The sequence below is a fragment of the Bombina bombina genome, chromosome 7, assembly GCF_027579735.1.
Source record: "Bombina bombina isolate aBomBom1 chromosome 7, aBomBom1.pri, whole genome shotgun sequence".
Classification (NCBI taxonomy): domain Eukaryota; kingdom Metazoa; phylum Chordata; class Amphibia; order Anura; family Bombinatoridae; genus Bombina; species Bombina bombina.
The window spans coordinates 101,099,489-101,115,562 of NC_069505.1; the positions used below are offsets into that span (position 1 = coordinate 101,099,489).

The following is a 16,074-nucleotide window of genomic DNA, read 5'->3' on the forward strand; positions in this document are numbered from 1 at the left end:
AACTATCTTTATCCACAAATAAAATCCAATATTATTTCACATTTTGTGAGTTATTTCAGCATATTTATTTTTCAGATTTTTTTTTTATTATGCTGCAATAAATGTTATATTTTAATTAGTTTATAGTTAACCTTTAGTGCTTGTTTTGGGTGTTCTCTTTTGTGCGTTTATTTATTGTTACACCCTCCCTTTAGCGTGTCCTTATACTGACATTGATATTACTTACACACTTTAAGGAACCTTTTGTGGTTTGCAAAGCTCAGAACGTGACTAATGACAATCTTTTGTGTTTTCCACAAGAAGACATCAATACTAATAATTATTTTTCCCAGTGGAAATTTAGCTTAGCACATATCTGTTTGTGTGAGTTACTTTGAACTAACCTTGAGCAAATTCTTCTTTTATTTTTATATTATGAATGGTATAACAAAAGTCTCAAACAAAAATTCATGTTTTAAAAGCATTACATTGTTTCACAATCCTGGATTATCTTATCTCCCCTGCTGTGGACAGTTCCTGCACTGGTTAACCACAAGATACACTACACAGCATCAATAAACATGTTTACACTACCAATATTAAAATGATATTCTAGCATTTATAACAATAAAAACAATATCACATAAATAAAATCATCACACATGTTTAAAGGGATTGTAAAGTCAAAATTGAACTTTCATAATATGGATATAGCATGCCATTTTAAAAACATTCCAATTTACTTCAAATTTGCTTTTGTTCTCTTGGTATTGTTTTGTTGAAGAGTAAACTTAATTGTGGCAGCAGTGTCTGCAACAATGTATAACATTGCTACAAGCACTGCTGCAACACTCCAACAAAGAATACCAAGAGAACAAAACAAATTTGATACAAGAAATTAGAATTGTAAGTCCCTTTAAACTGATTCAGAATGAGTGTGCAACTTTCAAATTCACTTCTATGATCAATTTTGCTTAGTTCTCTTGATATCCTTTGTTAAAGATTAATCCTATGTGCGCTCAGGAACGTACATGTGTCCTTAGCCATCTGGCAGCATTGTTTATCGCAGAGTTATACAATGTTGCAAATGATGCTGCTAAAGACGTGCACACTCCTTAGCACATATGAGCTTATTAGGTTTACTCTTTAACAAAGCATAACAAGAGAAAAAAGCAAATTTAGTAATAAAAGTAAAATTGGAAAGTTATTTAAAATTGCATGTTCTATCTGAATCATAAAAGTTTATTTTTGACTTTACTGTCCCTCAAAATAGGTACTGTGATTATATGGAAACACCTTAAAGGGACAGTGTACTGTAAAATTGGTTTCCCGTTAAAGTGATGGTAAACTTTCTATGTATTGAAACAACAGGGCTCGACAAACCCAGGAGCCAGGGAGTCACTGTCTCCTAGAATTTTACCCCTGGCACCTAACTTTGTGGGTTTTCTCACTATATATATATTCAAATGCCACTGTTTGACTCCTAATAGTGGGTCTGGCTCCTTAATATTCTTTTTGGCTCCTAAATTTTTAACAGATTTGTCGAACCCTGGATATAAGATACTAAATCTCTGTATTTCTTTTAATATCAGTTTCATTCATAAAATGGTATTGTAGATGCGCAAATTCCTGTTGTTGATTTACTAGAAGTTTTATTAAAGCCCCCCCCCCCCCGGCTGCCCTTTACAAAACTGCTTTTTTTCTCAAGGGGATGTTCCAAAGTCTTAGCCAATCAACCTTCTAGCCATATGTCTTGCAAAAAACCCCACAAAAAACATGGCATTGCAGAGATACTCATGCGTCTGGTCTCTCGGAGAAAGAAAAAAAAAAAGTTTTGTAAAGGGCAACTGAAGGGGGGGGGGGAGATAATAAAACTTCTAGATGTTAGACATTGTACACTATATTTTTCTTTGCATAAATGTTTTGTAGATGAATTATTGATATAGCCCATCTGGGAGTGATTTTGCAACAATATGTAGTTTTGCTTTTTTTTTTTTTTAATAAAATTGTGCTGATTTTCAGACTCCTAACCAAGCCCCAAAGTTTTAGATGTATACTGAGGTCTACAGACTTCAGATTGCTTCTGTTTGTATAATGGGTCTTTTCATATGCAGGGGAGGGGTGCGGGGGAGGAGAGTGTCTGCTGTTCTTGTTTTCCCAACTCCTTCACTGGGTGTTCCAGACTAACCTCATCAAGAGTGTTAAACTGGGAGTTCTAAGTAAGTTTTTAAAAGGTTTTATACTGGATTTTTAGTTCACTATCTGTGCATATTTTTCTTTATAGTAGTGTTTATTACATGCAGTTATATGAAAATAGGTGTATACTGTCCCTTTAAGCAATAACAAGAATTTGTGCATTTACAATAACATTTTATGAATATAACAGCAATTCAAAAAATATGGAGTCAAGATCTTCTTTAATTATATAGCAAATTTACCATCACTTTAATGTTTTTCCAGTGACTTCTTATACAAGTTGCAGATTTTAAAATGTAAAGGAAATTGTTCCTTTATGTTGTATATGATGTAGCTAGTTTTGCTAATTGAAACCACAACCCAATGAAATGTGCTGAAGTTGCAAGAATAGAACATCATTGTTTACATAGCTTTTCTTTAACACGTATTGCTGTACTAACATTTTTTTAAATGAGCTGCACTCTCTCTGATTTCTGCTGTGGCCTCTTCTTTACATAGATTTTTTATAGACTATACTGCAGTATTTAAATGACCATTATATGTGTCAGTTTTAGTGGGCAAAATCAGCTATTTCAAATGTAAATCTAATTTATTACACTTCAGCAGATAAAATGGATCATTGGGAAAACATTAAAGGGAAGAAAAACCACAGCACATTGTGCCTTTAATAAAAAGTGCATAATATCCCGTCCACAAGAGGGCATTAAATAGCAATAAATAAATGGAAAATGTAGTGATTATAGTCTGTATAAAACTAAATGAATTTAAGTAGAGACTTATTGGCTGTTGATTCCCTGGTCACTTAAACAAGTCACTAGGAAATGTTTATTGTGATTATGTTTATTGATCACTTATCTTACACTGTGATCACAATCATATTAAAAGTATGTCTTAAAGGGATATTAAATTTAAAATGCACCATGACCCCATAACTTGCTACAAAATGATTATTTGACCAGCACATTTATATCTGTCTCTGACTGGACACAGCATAGAAGATAAACACACTCAGTAGGTTTTTCAAGGGTTGTGTCCACGGTGTGCAAACCAAAGCAAGCTGTTCTAATGTTAGTTTTAAATGATTTTGCTTTTAAAATATTAATTATGTATGCAGATTCATTGCTGATATTCTGCATTTATAACAAATGACTATAACAACCCTTTAAATCAGTGTACAGCATGTATACAAGTACAAGCACATGTAGTTAAAGGGATATGAAACCCACATTTTTTTCTTTTAGGATTCAGATAGAGCATGCGATTTAAAGCAACGTTCTCATTTACTCCTGTTATTAAGTTTTCCTTGTTCTCTTGGTATCTTTTGTTTTTAAAAGCAGGAATGTAAGCTTAAAGGACCAGTCAACACAGTATAATTGCATAATCAACAAATGCAAGATAACAAGACAATGCAATAGCACTTAGTCTGAACTTCAAATGAATAGTAGATTTTTTTTTCTAACAATTTTAAAAGTTCTGTCTATTTATACTCCCACTGTACCATGTGACAGCCATCAGCCAATAACAAATGCATACACGTACCATGTGACAGCCATCAGCCAATCACAAATGCATATACGCTTATGCTGTGAATTCTTGCACATGCTCAGTAGGAGCTGGTGACTCAAAAAGTTTAAATATTAAAAGACTGTGTACTTCTTTTTAATGGAAGTAAATTGGAAAGTTATTTAAAATTGCATGCTCTATCTGAATAATCGAAAGTTTATTTTTTTGAGTGTCCCTTTAAGAGCTGGCTCATTTTTGGTTCACCACCCTGGGTAGAGCTTGCTCATTGGTGGCTACATTTAGAAAGGAAAGACAGAAAAAAAATGGTTTTCATATCCCTTTAAACATATTTAACGTGGTGTAGACACAGGGCTTTGAGACAGTCTTTTTCTGCAGACAAACACTAGTAAAGCTGCTTTTGTGCAGGAACAGATCAGTCCCGCTACAGGGGGCTCCACTGGCTGTAATCTGCGGTAATGTAATAAAGGTGCTGCTTGTGCCCATATGTAGGACAAACCAGAAAACAATGAAAGAGGCCAGATTTTCACTATAGCTGAACTAGTACACAGGTGAAGTAAATCAGCTGATCAGTAACCATGGTTACTAACCTGCTCTCACCCATCAGCTGATTATTTTACCTGTGCACTGGTTCAGCTATAATGAAAACCTGTCCTGTTGGAGGTACTTGAAGACTGTGGTTGAGAAACACTGCCTTAGAGGACTATAGCTGCACCTCCACTGATGAGGCCTATGTTGGTCAAAACGTAAGTTTGGGGTTAGCTGAAAAAATCCTTTGTGCAGAAGAGGATTTCCTGATATTTTGGTTTTTGACTGTCCTTACGGACTGATACACTGCAGAAATGTTCTCTCCTGTGGACGGTTCCACCCTATAGGGAAGACTATGTATCGCTTTCCATACCTGTTCCTTGTTTTCTATAGAAAAATCTTATTTAAATGCCAATCTTCTAGACACAGGATAAAGGTTTTCAGTGTAATTGTGTTTGAACACTGTGTCTGAGAAGTCTGTAACGCTTAGCATAACCAAGAAAGAACTGTACATTCTGAAGAAGTATCTTGTAAAATTCTACAATCAAATTTTTATTTAATGGTTCAAATAGAACATACAATTTTAAACAACTTTCAAATTTACTTCTATTATCAATTTTTTTGTTTTCTTGTTATCCTTTGTTGAAAATTAGTAAGGTAAGTTTAGGCATGTGCACCTATGGCAGCAGTTTTGCAATAATGTTATACATTAAAAAGAGCACTAGATGGCAGCACTATTTCCTGTAATGTAGTGCTTCAAGCAAGTGCACGCTACCTATCTAGATATCTCTTCAACAAAGAATAACGTGAGAACAGCGCACATTTGATAATAGAGGTAAATTGGAAACTTTTTTAAAATTGAATTCTCTGTCGGAAGCATTGGTTTTCATGTCCCTTTAAACAGTCCAGTAATACAACCTGTGACATCACCCAATAAACAGTGCCAGGGTATATTCACCTCCCTGTGGTAAGAACCTTACCTGACAGTAAAGGACACCGCAGACTCTACGGGCAGAGTGTATGGGAGCATCATCACAGACGCTAGGCGCACAGGCAGCATGTTAGATATTGACATGTACATACTACGCTTTTCAATACAGGCCTCTAGGAGAGCTGGGGGAAAAAGGAACAGCGGGTAAACATTTCACGCTAGTAAAGGAAATCCACAGAAATAATTTAAAGGGACACTGAACCCAATTTTTTTACTGAGCATGACATTTTAAGCAACTTTCTAATTTACTCCTATTATCAATTTTTCTTTGTTCTCTTGCTATCTTTATTTTAAAAGCAGGAATGTGATGCATAGGAGCAAGCCCATTTTTGGTTGAGAACCTGGGTTATGCTTGCTTATTGGTGGGTAAAGGTAAGCCTCCAATAAACAAGCGCTATCCATAGTGCTGAATCAAAAATGGGCTGGCTGCTAAGATTTACATTCCTGCTTTTAAAATAAAGCTAGCAAGAGAACAAAGAAAAATTGATAATAGCAGTAAATTAGAAAGTTGCTTCACATGTCATGCTCTATCTGAATCATGAAAGAAAAAATTTGGGTTCAGTGTCCCTTTAATAACTGCAACATGTCACCATAAAATAAAGTGTGTTCTATAATGATTTACCTTGGTTTAGTCTTTGCGGCAGATGTTCAAATATATGTTCCTCAGCTGTTTCTAACGCAGCGCTCTGTGCAGATGGACCCTCGCGTTCAATGTTCTCTTCATCCTGATTGGCTGGATTTTCAGGCGCAGGTAGAGCCAAAGGCTTCATAGGTTGTGGTCTGTTTAGGAGTCCTGGGAACCAATGGAACAACTTAATATATATTCAGAGCATAGAGACCTTACCTAATACATTAAAGGGACAGTAGATAAACACTTTTTTTTTTACATCAACTAACTAACTGTATTTTGTAGAACTTGAAATAAACGTTGTGTTTACTGTCCCTTTAAATATTAACAAAACATTACATTGCATGCAGAATATTGTAAGCGCAATCTCTACATGCAAAAATAAATAAAGGGTAAAATGGTTCTTCTCAAAACTAGTTTCTTTTCTTATATGATGCTTTGTACTGGACTATTTTATACACTGTGTATGACAAAAATATATATAATTCCATAGCAAATAAGCAATGGATAACAAAAGTAGTCAAAATGTTCTGTAATTTCTATGAAAGATCAGCATTTAATTATTATTTTTTTGCCTAAAAAAATGTGAAGTAATTGGTGTTTAGGATCAGCCAATGAGCTTCAGTAGAGTGAGCATTAGCAGGGAGTAGAGAACGAGTGCTTCTGTATTAAATTCAATTTAAATGCAAAACACTTCAACTCTGCATTTCTATCAGGCAAAATAAAAAGTAATGTGTTAGATGCTGTAAGATGTCTGCAATTTCCTTTTAACAATAACCCCTCACTTTCAGACTGGAAAGAGTTAATGTGCAACAATTGTAGTTTTATTTTATGGTTATCTCTTTTTCTCTAGTAATCTGCTCCCAGCTTTGGCATTTTTAAAGGACCAGCAATTACAGTAGATTTGCATAATCAACAAATGCATGATAACAAGACAATGCAATAGCACTTAGTCTGAACTTCAAATGAGTAGTAGATTTTTTTTTCTGTCAAATATCAGTTATGTCTATTTCCACTCCCTTGTATCATGTGACAGCCATCAGCCAATCACACATGCATATACGCTTATTCTGTGAATTCTTGCACATGCTCAGTAGGAGCTGGTGACTCAACAAGTGTAAATATAAAAAGACTGTGCACGTTTTCTTAATGGAAGTAAATTGGAAAGGTGTTTAATACTGCATGCTCTATCTTAATCAAGTTTAATTTTGACTTGAGTGTCCCTTTAATAATTCAGATAGAACACACAGTTTTTAACAACTTTCCAATTTAGTTATTTTCACCATGGAGTGATGGTGATTTTGGACAAGGGCATTTAAGGGTTCCTTAATTAATGTTCTGGGGTATTGGGTTTCAAGTCCTAAAAAAGTTCTGCACATGATTAGTTTAAAAAATATATAGAAAAAAAACTAATAAAAAAAACTATATGTTCTTTTCAACAAATTTCCTAAAGTCCCCTGCAAATTAAAACAAGCACTCCTCACTGTTATGATAAACTCTGCAAAAAGGCTCATCCCACTCAACTGGAAAAAAACAGATTTACCACCCCTAGCAGTATGGAAAACCAAAGTCACCCACTATCTCCAACTGGAGAAATACCATTACATCTGCACCAAACGAATAGAAGAACACCAAAATATAACCCTCTTATGGGAAGAATATGTGAACAGCCTATAGAAACCCACTCCCCCCTCCCTACCCCTCCTACACATTTCTTAAGACCGGATTTACACAACGAGACCTACACCCCCGACTCATATAGGCTCATCTCATGCAATACACACATACAGCAGTGTCAGCCTACAACAGAAAAGAGGGCGCCAGGGCCATTTTGCTCCTAACCAACCCCTACATTCAGGCATCGGCAGATTGGTGCTCCAAATCTAATCCACCTATAATTACTGATCTCGAGCTCTATTAGCACGTAAATAACTACTGCAAACATAAACATGTGATTGTAACTAAGCTTTATCTTTATCTTTTCTTGTAACCAAAGATGTTAATTTGAATGTTTTCCCTCTGTTCTATCTATGTATACCTTGGAAAATTCTTAATAAAGCATTTGAAAACTAAAAAAAAAAACAAAACAAAAAAAAAAAAACTATATGGTATTATTACCACTAGGGGGCATCAAACACTAATAAACGGAATAGTGATGCACAACCATGAACTGTATTTTCCATCAGTATTGAAACAAATTTAAAAGCCTTATCATAATGTGCACTGATTTGCAAACCCAATTACACCAAAGAAATGGGTAAAAGAAAGAGATGAATAACATAAAGGGACATAATAAACAAAATTGAATTGTGCAAGGGGGCATTTTAGTTTGAATAGAAGCATTTTCCAATATATTAAAGGGACAGAATGCTTATATATAGTGTGATCAACAGAATGCTTATCTATAGTGTGATCAATAAAATGCTTATCTACAGTGCGATCAACTAAATGTTTATCTACAGTGTGATCAACAGAATGCTTAAATATAGTGTGATCAACAGAATGCTTAAATATAGTGCGATCAACAGAATGCTTAAATATAGTGCGATCAACAGAATGCTTATCTATAGTGTGATCAATAAAATGCTTATCTACAGTGTAATCAACTAAATGTTTATCTACAGTGTGATCAACAGAATGCTTAATATAGTGCGATAAACAGAATGCTTATCTACAATGTGATCAACAGAATGCTTATCTATAGTGTGATCAATAAAATGCTTATCTACAGTGTGATCAACTAAATGCTTATCTACAGTGTGATCAACTAAATGTTTATCTACAGTGTGATCAACAGAATGCTTAATATAGTGCGATAAACAGAATGCTTATCTACAGTGTGATCAACAGAATGCTTATATATAGTGTGATCAACAGAATGCTTATATATAGTGCGATAAACAGAATGCATATCTACAGTGTGATCAGCAGAATGCTTATATATAGTGTGATCAACAGAATGCTTATATATAGTGTGATCAACAGAATGCATATCTACAGTGTGATCAGCAGAATGCTTAGCTATAGTGTTATCAACAGAATAGTGCCTCAAAGTTTCTAATAACATGACCTGCCACGTCTATTTAGATAAAGTTGTGGAGCTTCAAGATAACGTAATATTCTTCATTATATATAAATTACTTAAAACCATGTCAGTTTTATAAACTGGACATAGAAGAATAATAAAATGCTGTGATTGTATTATTGCACAAATGCTTCTGTGTAATTATATGTTTACCCCACAAAAGTATAGCAGTTCTTGAGCAGACTTTAACCCTTTGCAGATGTTAAACATATAGGGGTACATTCTAATCCTGCTAAAAATTTCAAATGTCTAATTCATGAAAATTCATTTAGACTTTAGTGGTGTCTTGATAAGTTTACCAACAGGATCAGAAAATAACCCTTTTGTGCAATAATAAAAGCATTCACAGCGTTTTATAATTGCATCATTATGTTTCTTTTAAGTTTGTATGTTGCATCAATAAATATTCAAACAAATTATCTACATTTTAAACAGATATCTCTTTTTATTATTTTCTATATATAGGATACAACATGGAAGCATTCTGTGTTTGATTAGTTTGGTCTGGGTGGTGTTCCCAAGTCATGTTCTGTACACACCATATACTTTATATTCATTCCATGTCTTTAAGGTGTAGGATGTGAGGGGGTAACTATTATTATTTGGAACATTTACTGTACCAATATTAACCCTAATGATTAAAATAAATAATTTAAAAACAATATAAAAGTCATATTAACCTTTTAACGCCGTTATGCCGTTCTATTCCGTCATAACTACACTGGGCTTTAGAGCCGTTATGACGGAATAGAACGTCATAGCCAACGGCTGGCCTGAAGCCTACTGCGCTTCCTGGATTTGATCGCGGTCTGGAGGGCGTTCCTAGGGTTATAGGGACGCCCCCAGACTGATCCAATAATTTAAATCTTGCGATCGTGTGCACGATCGCGTGATTTCAATTTGTCTACATAGGAACAGTTGTTCTGATGTAGACACTTTAACCCCGGCAGGAAAGGGTTAAATAGGGGGGTGTGTGTTTGTTTATTATTATTTTTTTTACAATACACTGGAAACATTAGGGCTACTCTGAAATATGATTCAGATGCCATAATAGTGAGACAGGAGAAAGAGAGAGAAGTTGTAAAAGAGAGATATCAAGGAGGGGAGAGTTAAAGGACCAGTAAATAGAGTAGATTTGCATAAACAACAAATGCATAATAACAAGACAATGCTCTAGCACTTAGTCTGAACTTCAATTGACTAGTAGATTTTTTTTGTGGACAAATTTCAAAGTTATGAAAGTTATGAAAGTTATGTCTATTTCCACCCCCCACACATATCATGTGACAGCCATCAGCCAATCACAAATGCATATATGTTTATTCTGTGAATTCTTGCACATGCTCAGTAGGAGCTGGTGACAAAAACTGTAAATATATAAAGACTGTGCACATTTTGTAAAATTGTAAAGTTGTTTAAAATTGCTGCTCTATCTGAGTAGAGACAAAAAAGTGGGGAGAGAGGCGGGAGAGAGAACATCAGTGAACGGACAAGAAGCCTTAGGCTAAATCTATATATGAGGTCATAGTAAAAATATCTTGTAATTTCCTTAAAGGGATTTGGATGTTATACAAAGGCTTAATGTATTACTCTTAGTGAAGAAACATAGTTTAGTGACAGCTGTTTCATGTTTAGCTAAAAAAAACACACCACTAAAGTGTGTAGTGAATCTTACCCCTATTGCTGCAAGACAAGAGCATATCTTGGTGGTTAGTGACATGACCCAGTCCTTTTTATCCTGCTGTGGAAGTAAGGTTGTCACCTCGGCCATGTGTTCATGGGCACTTATGAGTTACACATGCTGCAGTGTGCAGGGAGGAACATGAATAGTGCTGACCAGGGGCATTATTCATGTGCTGTCCAGGGGCACTATCCATGTTCCTCCCTGCTTACCCTGCAGCATGTGTAACTCATAAGTGTCCAGGAAAACATGGCCGAGGCGGCAACCCTAAGTGGAAGTGATGCAGTAATGCATTTGCATTGTTTTTGTCTCTCTAATCATGTAATACACAGTTAGCAATCAATTATTCCCTACAATATGCAATGATCAAAGTCATATTCAAAACCAAGATATAAATCATTATAGTAAAAAAAAAAAAAAAGTCCTTGATCTAATTTGTTAGAGTAAGCTTAACCCCCCGCAGTGACCCTGCAACTTTATGTGGGGGTTAAACACAGACATGCAGGGTAGTTAGACTTAAGATTACATGCAGTAACAAATTTGAGCAAATAATTTTTTTACTATATTAGCCATTTAACATGGATGAATACAAAGCAATAATTGTTTCTGTTTCTTTTACTAATATTATGTATAGTATAGTACTATATCAAATTTATATATTACAAAATGTTATTTAAAGCAATGTTGCTTGCCCTATACTAAGACTATAATATACAGGAATACATAAACATTGTTCACAGCAGGTTATGTAAATGTGCAGATATATTATTATTATGAGTGTATACTTATATGACCAGATTTTGTATATATATATATATATATATATATATATATATATATATATATATATATATATATATATATATATCTTTTATATAAAAATTATCACAATCTGTGGCTGCATTTTGATAAAATGAAACAAAAATATAATTACCATTCCGTTTTAAGAAGTGTAAAGCATCCTTGTATCCCTGCTTACACATGTCCTTCAGCACCTGAGGCAAAAAAAAAAGTTATTGTATATTTAAAGTTATCTTTTTTTTTATACATTAAAGCACTACGTCCTTGTCACATAAAAACAACACGCCCACTTGGCCAATCAGAATCCTATATACTACTATGCTATATTTATATCAGAATATTCTGTGAGCCATACAATTAGGTACTGGTTTCTTATTTTTGGAAATAATACAACATTGTTACATATTTTCAAATACAAAAATAAGAAATGAATAAAATCCTACACTATAATCTTTAAAGGAACATTACAGTGCAAAAAATTAACATGATCACATATTTTGTAGCTTTTAATTTTAGCAATACTGATCCTGTAAATCCATGTGTTTAAAGGGACACTGAACCCACATTTTTTCTTTCATGATTCAGATAGAGCATGACATTTTAAGCAACTTTCTAATTTACTCCTATTATCAAATGTTCTTTATTCTCTTGGTATCTTTATTTGAAATGCAAGAATGTAAGTTTAGATGCCGGCCCATTTTTGGTTTACAACCTAGGTTGTCCTTGCTTATTGGTGGATAAATTCATCCACCAATCAAAAACTGCTGTCCAGAGTTCTGGACCAAGAAAAAAGCTTAGATGCCTTCTTTTTCATATAAAGATAGCAAGAGAACGAAGAAACATTGATAATAGGAGTAAATTAGAAAGTTGCTTAAAATGTAATGCTCTATCTGAATTACGAAAGAAAAAAATTTGGGTTCAGTGTCCCTTTAAGCACATAGTTAAAGTCGTATTTAGGAGCCACAGAGAACTACTAGTCCTAAGCAGACACACCCAGTAAACCAATCACCATTTGAAAGTTGGTTCCTGCACCAGCTTTGAATATAATTACATATTCACAGCTGCTTCCCTCTGTTCTGTGTCCCTTTAAAGGGACATCTCTGATACCTGCACTACCTATGAAGAAATTCTCAAGCAAAAATAGAGACAAAATCAATAATACACCGATTGCAATTTTTAAAATTCAAAGTAAAGGGATATGAAACCCCAATATTTTTTATGATTTAGATGCAACATACAATTTTAAACAACTTTGTAATTTTCTTCTATTATCTAATTTTCTTAGTTCTCTTGGTAACCCTTATTGAAAAGCATACCTAGGAGCTGGGATTGGTGGCTGCACATATATACCTCTTATCGGCCAACCAATATGCTCAGCTAGCTCCCAGTAGTGCAGTGCTGCTCCTTCAATAAAAGATACTAAGAGAATGAAGCAAAATTGATGTCAATTGGAAAGTTGTTTAAAACTCTGTGCTCTCTTTGAATCATGAAAGAAACATTTTGGGTTTCATATCCCTTTAAATTACGAGCTACTTTTGAGTCCCTAAATTATATAAAGAAGCCCAATCTCAATGGTTCTATCTAACTGTATAAGATCGTACCAGAAATACTGTAATATAAGTATGGCCTCTCAAGGTGCTTTATAAAATAACCGTATACGCAGAAACATCACATTGTAACGTAGATAAGAACCAAAAGGCCAATAACATCTGTTGCTTTTGTGTACAAATTGTATATTGTCCCACACTCCCTATTTGTGTACAAATTGTATATTGTCCCACACTCCCTATTTGTGTACAAATTGTATATTGTCCCACACTCCCTATTTGTGTACAAATTGTATATTGTCCCACACTCCCTATAGAGGCCAAAAAGCAAATTCTGTAACCACTAAATGCTGCAAAATCAAATAGGTGGTGTTGAAAACCTAGGTCACAGGTCTCTCTCCCTTTAATTAATCCTTAGGATAATCTTATGCACATTCTGGGCATTTTTCAACCCCCTTACAGTATCTGCCCTTACCTGTATTGGAAGTCAATTTTTTGTACCAACCACCCTTTCTTTAAAGAGACAGTAAAGTCATTTTTTGTTTTATTTCATGATGCGTATAGATCATGCAATTTTAAACAACTTTCCAATCTACTTCTATAATTTAAATCTGCTTTGTTCTCTTGTGATCCTATGTTGAAAAGCATACTTAGGTAGGCTCAGAAGCAGCAATGCATCAATGGGAGCTAGCTGCTTTTTGGTGCCTGCACATATATAATGTATTTTGTCATTGGCTCACCAGATGTGTTCACCTAGCTTCCAATGCATTGCTGCTCCTTCAAAAAAGATACCAAGAGAATGAAGTAAATGTGATAATTGAAGTAAATTGGAAAGCTATTGAAAATTGTATGCAAATTATTCCTGAACCTACTACCATTTATTCTGGCATTGCTCATTTTGTAATAAAAAATAAAAATTCTTTCATCTTAAGCTTTATTAAATCCCTTAAAGGGACAGTCTAGTCAAAATTAAACGTTCATGATTCTGATAGTACATGCAATTTTCAACAACTTTCCAATTTATTTTTAGCATCAAATTTGCTTTGTTCTTTTGGTATTCTTAGTTGAAAGCTAAACCTAGGTAGGCTCATATGCAAATGTCTAAGCTCTTGAAGGCCGCCTCTTATATGAATGCATTTTACAGTTTTCACAGCTAGAGGGTGTTAGTTCATGTGTGCCATATAGATAACACTGTGACAGGACTAACTAATTAAATATTGGCAAGAAATCAGATGATGCATATGAGATAGGTAAGGAACTCTCACCTGAGGCTCTGGGGGAAATAGGGCTTTTGACAGTCGGTACAGGTTACTGAGGTTGAACTGGATGCTGGTGTTGGTTACTCTGAGCTCGTGGATGTTGGTGCAGCCATCTCTTGGACAAATGTCACTCTCCCCTGAAAAGGGGGACACTGTGATGGTGTTTTTCAACTCATACTGGGGCAGATTATCAGAAATACCCCCGTCCACATACCTCTGTAAAGGGAAGAAGAGAAGGCCTGTTAATCTCAAGAGGCAACATCTACCAGTGAAGCTTAGAATGTGCTATATCTTTTTATTTAAACATATAAACATACTGCACTGTACAACAATGGTGGCTGTCTCTACAAAACCCAAACTTTACATATAATATTTAAAGGGATGTTAAATACTGTAGTCTGTTTCATTGTTGTAATAAAAAAGCACTAAGGAGTGACATATATTTAACCCTTTGAATGCTAAGCACTTTCCCATCTGGATGCTAAGCTTTTTTAATTTTTATTTTTTTATTTTTATTTTTTTGAAACTTTTTTTTTTTTTTTTTAATTCAGATCCCCAAGTTTTACCCTGTTGGAAAGGTTAGGCGATTACCTTTCCAACGGTGGGTCTTGGGGGTCTGTAGCTGCTTAGATGCCTGAGATACAGGCTTCTAAGCAGCATGTCCCCTGGTCCTATTCTTAACATTATTAAAGGGACACTGTAACAAAAAAATTCTTTTGTAATTCAGAAAGATCATGCAATTTTAAGCAACTTTCTAATTTAATCCTATTATCAATTTTTCTTTGTTCTCTTGCTATCTTTATTTGAAAAAGAAGACATCTAAGCTTGTTTTGGGTTTAGTACTCTGGACAGCACTTTTTTATTGGTGAATGAATTTATCCACCAATCAGCAAGGACAACCCAGGTTGTTCACCAAAAATGGGCCGGCATCTAAACTTACATTTTTGCATTTCAAATAAAGATACCAAGAGAATGAAGAAAATTTGATAAAAGGAATAAATTAGAAAGTTGCTTAAAATGTAATGCTCAATCTGAATTATGAAAGAAAAAATTTGGGTACAGTGTCCCTTTAAGTATAAATAAAGTTGCACGGTGACGTCATCACGTCATTGCGTGTGACGTCAATGCGCATAACGTGAAGCCCCGGCGATGCCTATCACTATGCAGGCACGATCGTCAGGGTAGGAGCGGGTGGGAGCCCCCAGTTCTCCCTCAAGGTGGGAGAGTGCTAGCGATGGCTGTCGGCCGTCGTTAGCACCAGAGTGGATTTAAGTGGATTTTACCTTTTATTTATTTATTTATTATTATTATTTTACAATACATTTGTGCAGTGTCCATTGCTTCATGTCACAGCCCTATAAGGAGGCTGTGGCCTCTGCAGGAAGGTTTATCTAGCCTAATGCCATAAAACTTCTAGAGCAACATGAGCTGCTTTACTATAAAGTGAATAGAGTAGAAAACAGGGAGTTAGATTCGCTCATGCTCAGATCAGTCACAATGTATACTAAGTTGCCAAGATATTAGCTTTCTTATAACCCTGATGGCAGGAGCTACACTGAGAATTTCCAAATGCTAATTTTGCAAATAAACAAGTAAGTTGTTTGCTGTTTTTTTAAATAATCTTTTTTTTATGTTTACTTTCATTGAACATATTTGTTTTTATTAAAGAAACACTGTTTAATATCCCATTAATGAAACATATGTTAATACAAAGGGCCCTGTGATCTAAAGCTCTCTGCTATGAAGAGATTATCTTAGAGATCTCATCAGTACTGAGAGGTAAAGAATTCTAGAAAGGCAGATTTTAGCTTGAGGGATGTTTCTCTTGCTATACGTGGCTCTGGGTATGAAGGAGAAA

The 16,074-nt window shown here is 34.7% G+C and overlaps 1 protein-coding gene across 2 annotated transcripts in view; it reads right to left on the reverse strand.

Annotated features, from left to right (window-relative positions):
• The window catches only part of PNPLA2 (patatin like phospholipase domain containing 2), a 71,439-nt gene that overhangs the window by 12,264 nt on the left and 43,101 nt on the right, over positions 1–16,074 (reverse strand). For both annotated transcript variants that reach the window (XM_053720209.1, XM_053720210.1), the window contains exons 5-8: positions 14,223–14,432; positions 11,544–11,604; positions 5,838–6,008; positions 5,205–5,337 (exon numbers count right to left, since the gene is read on the reverse strand). In XM_053720209.1, coding sequence (XP_053576184.1) covers positions 5,205–5,337; positions 5,838–6,008; positions 11,544–11,604; positions 14,223–14,432 — 575 coding nt within the window. The remainder of the gene's footprint in view (positions 1–5,204; positions 5,338–5,837; positions 6,009–11,543; positions 11,605–14,222; positions 14,433–16,074) is intronic.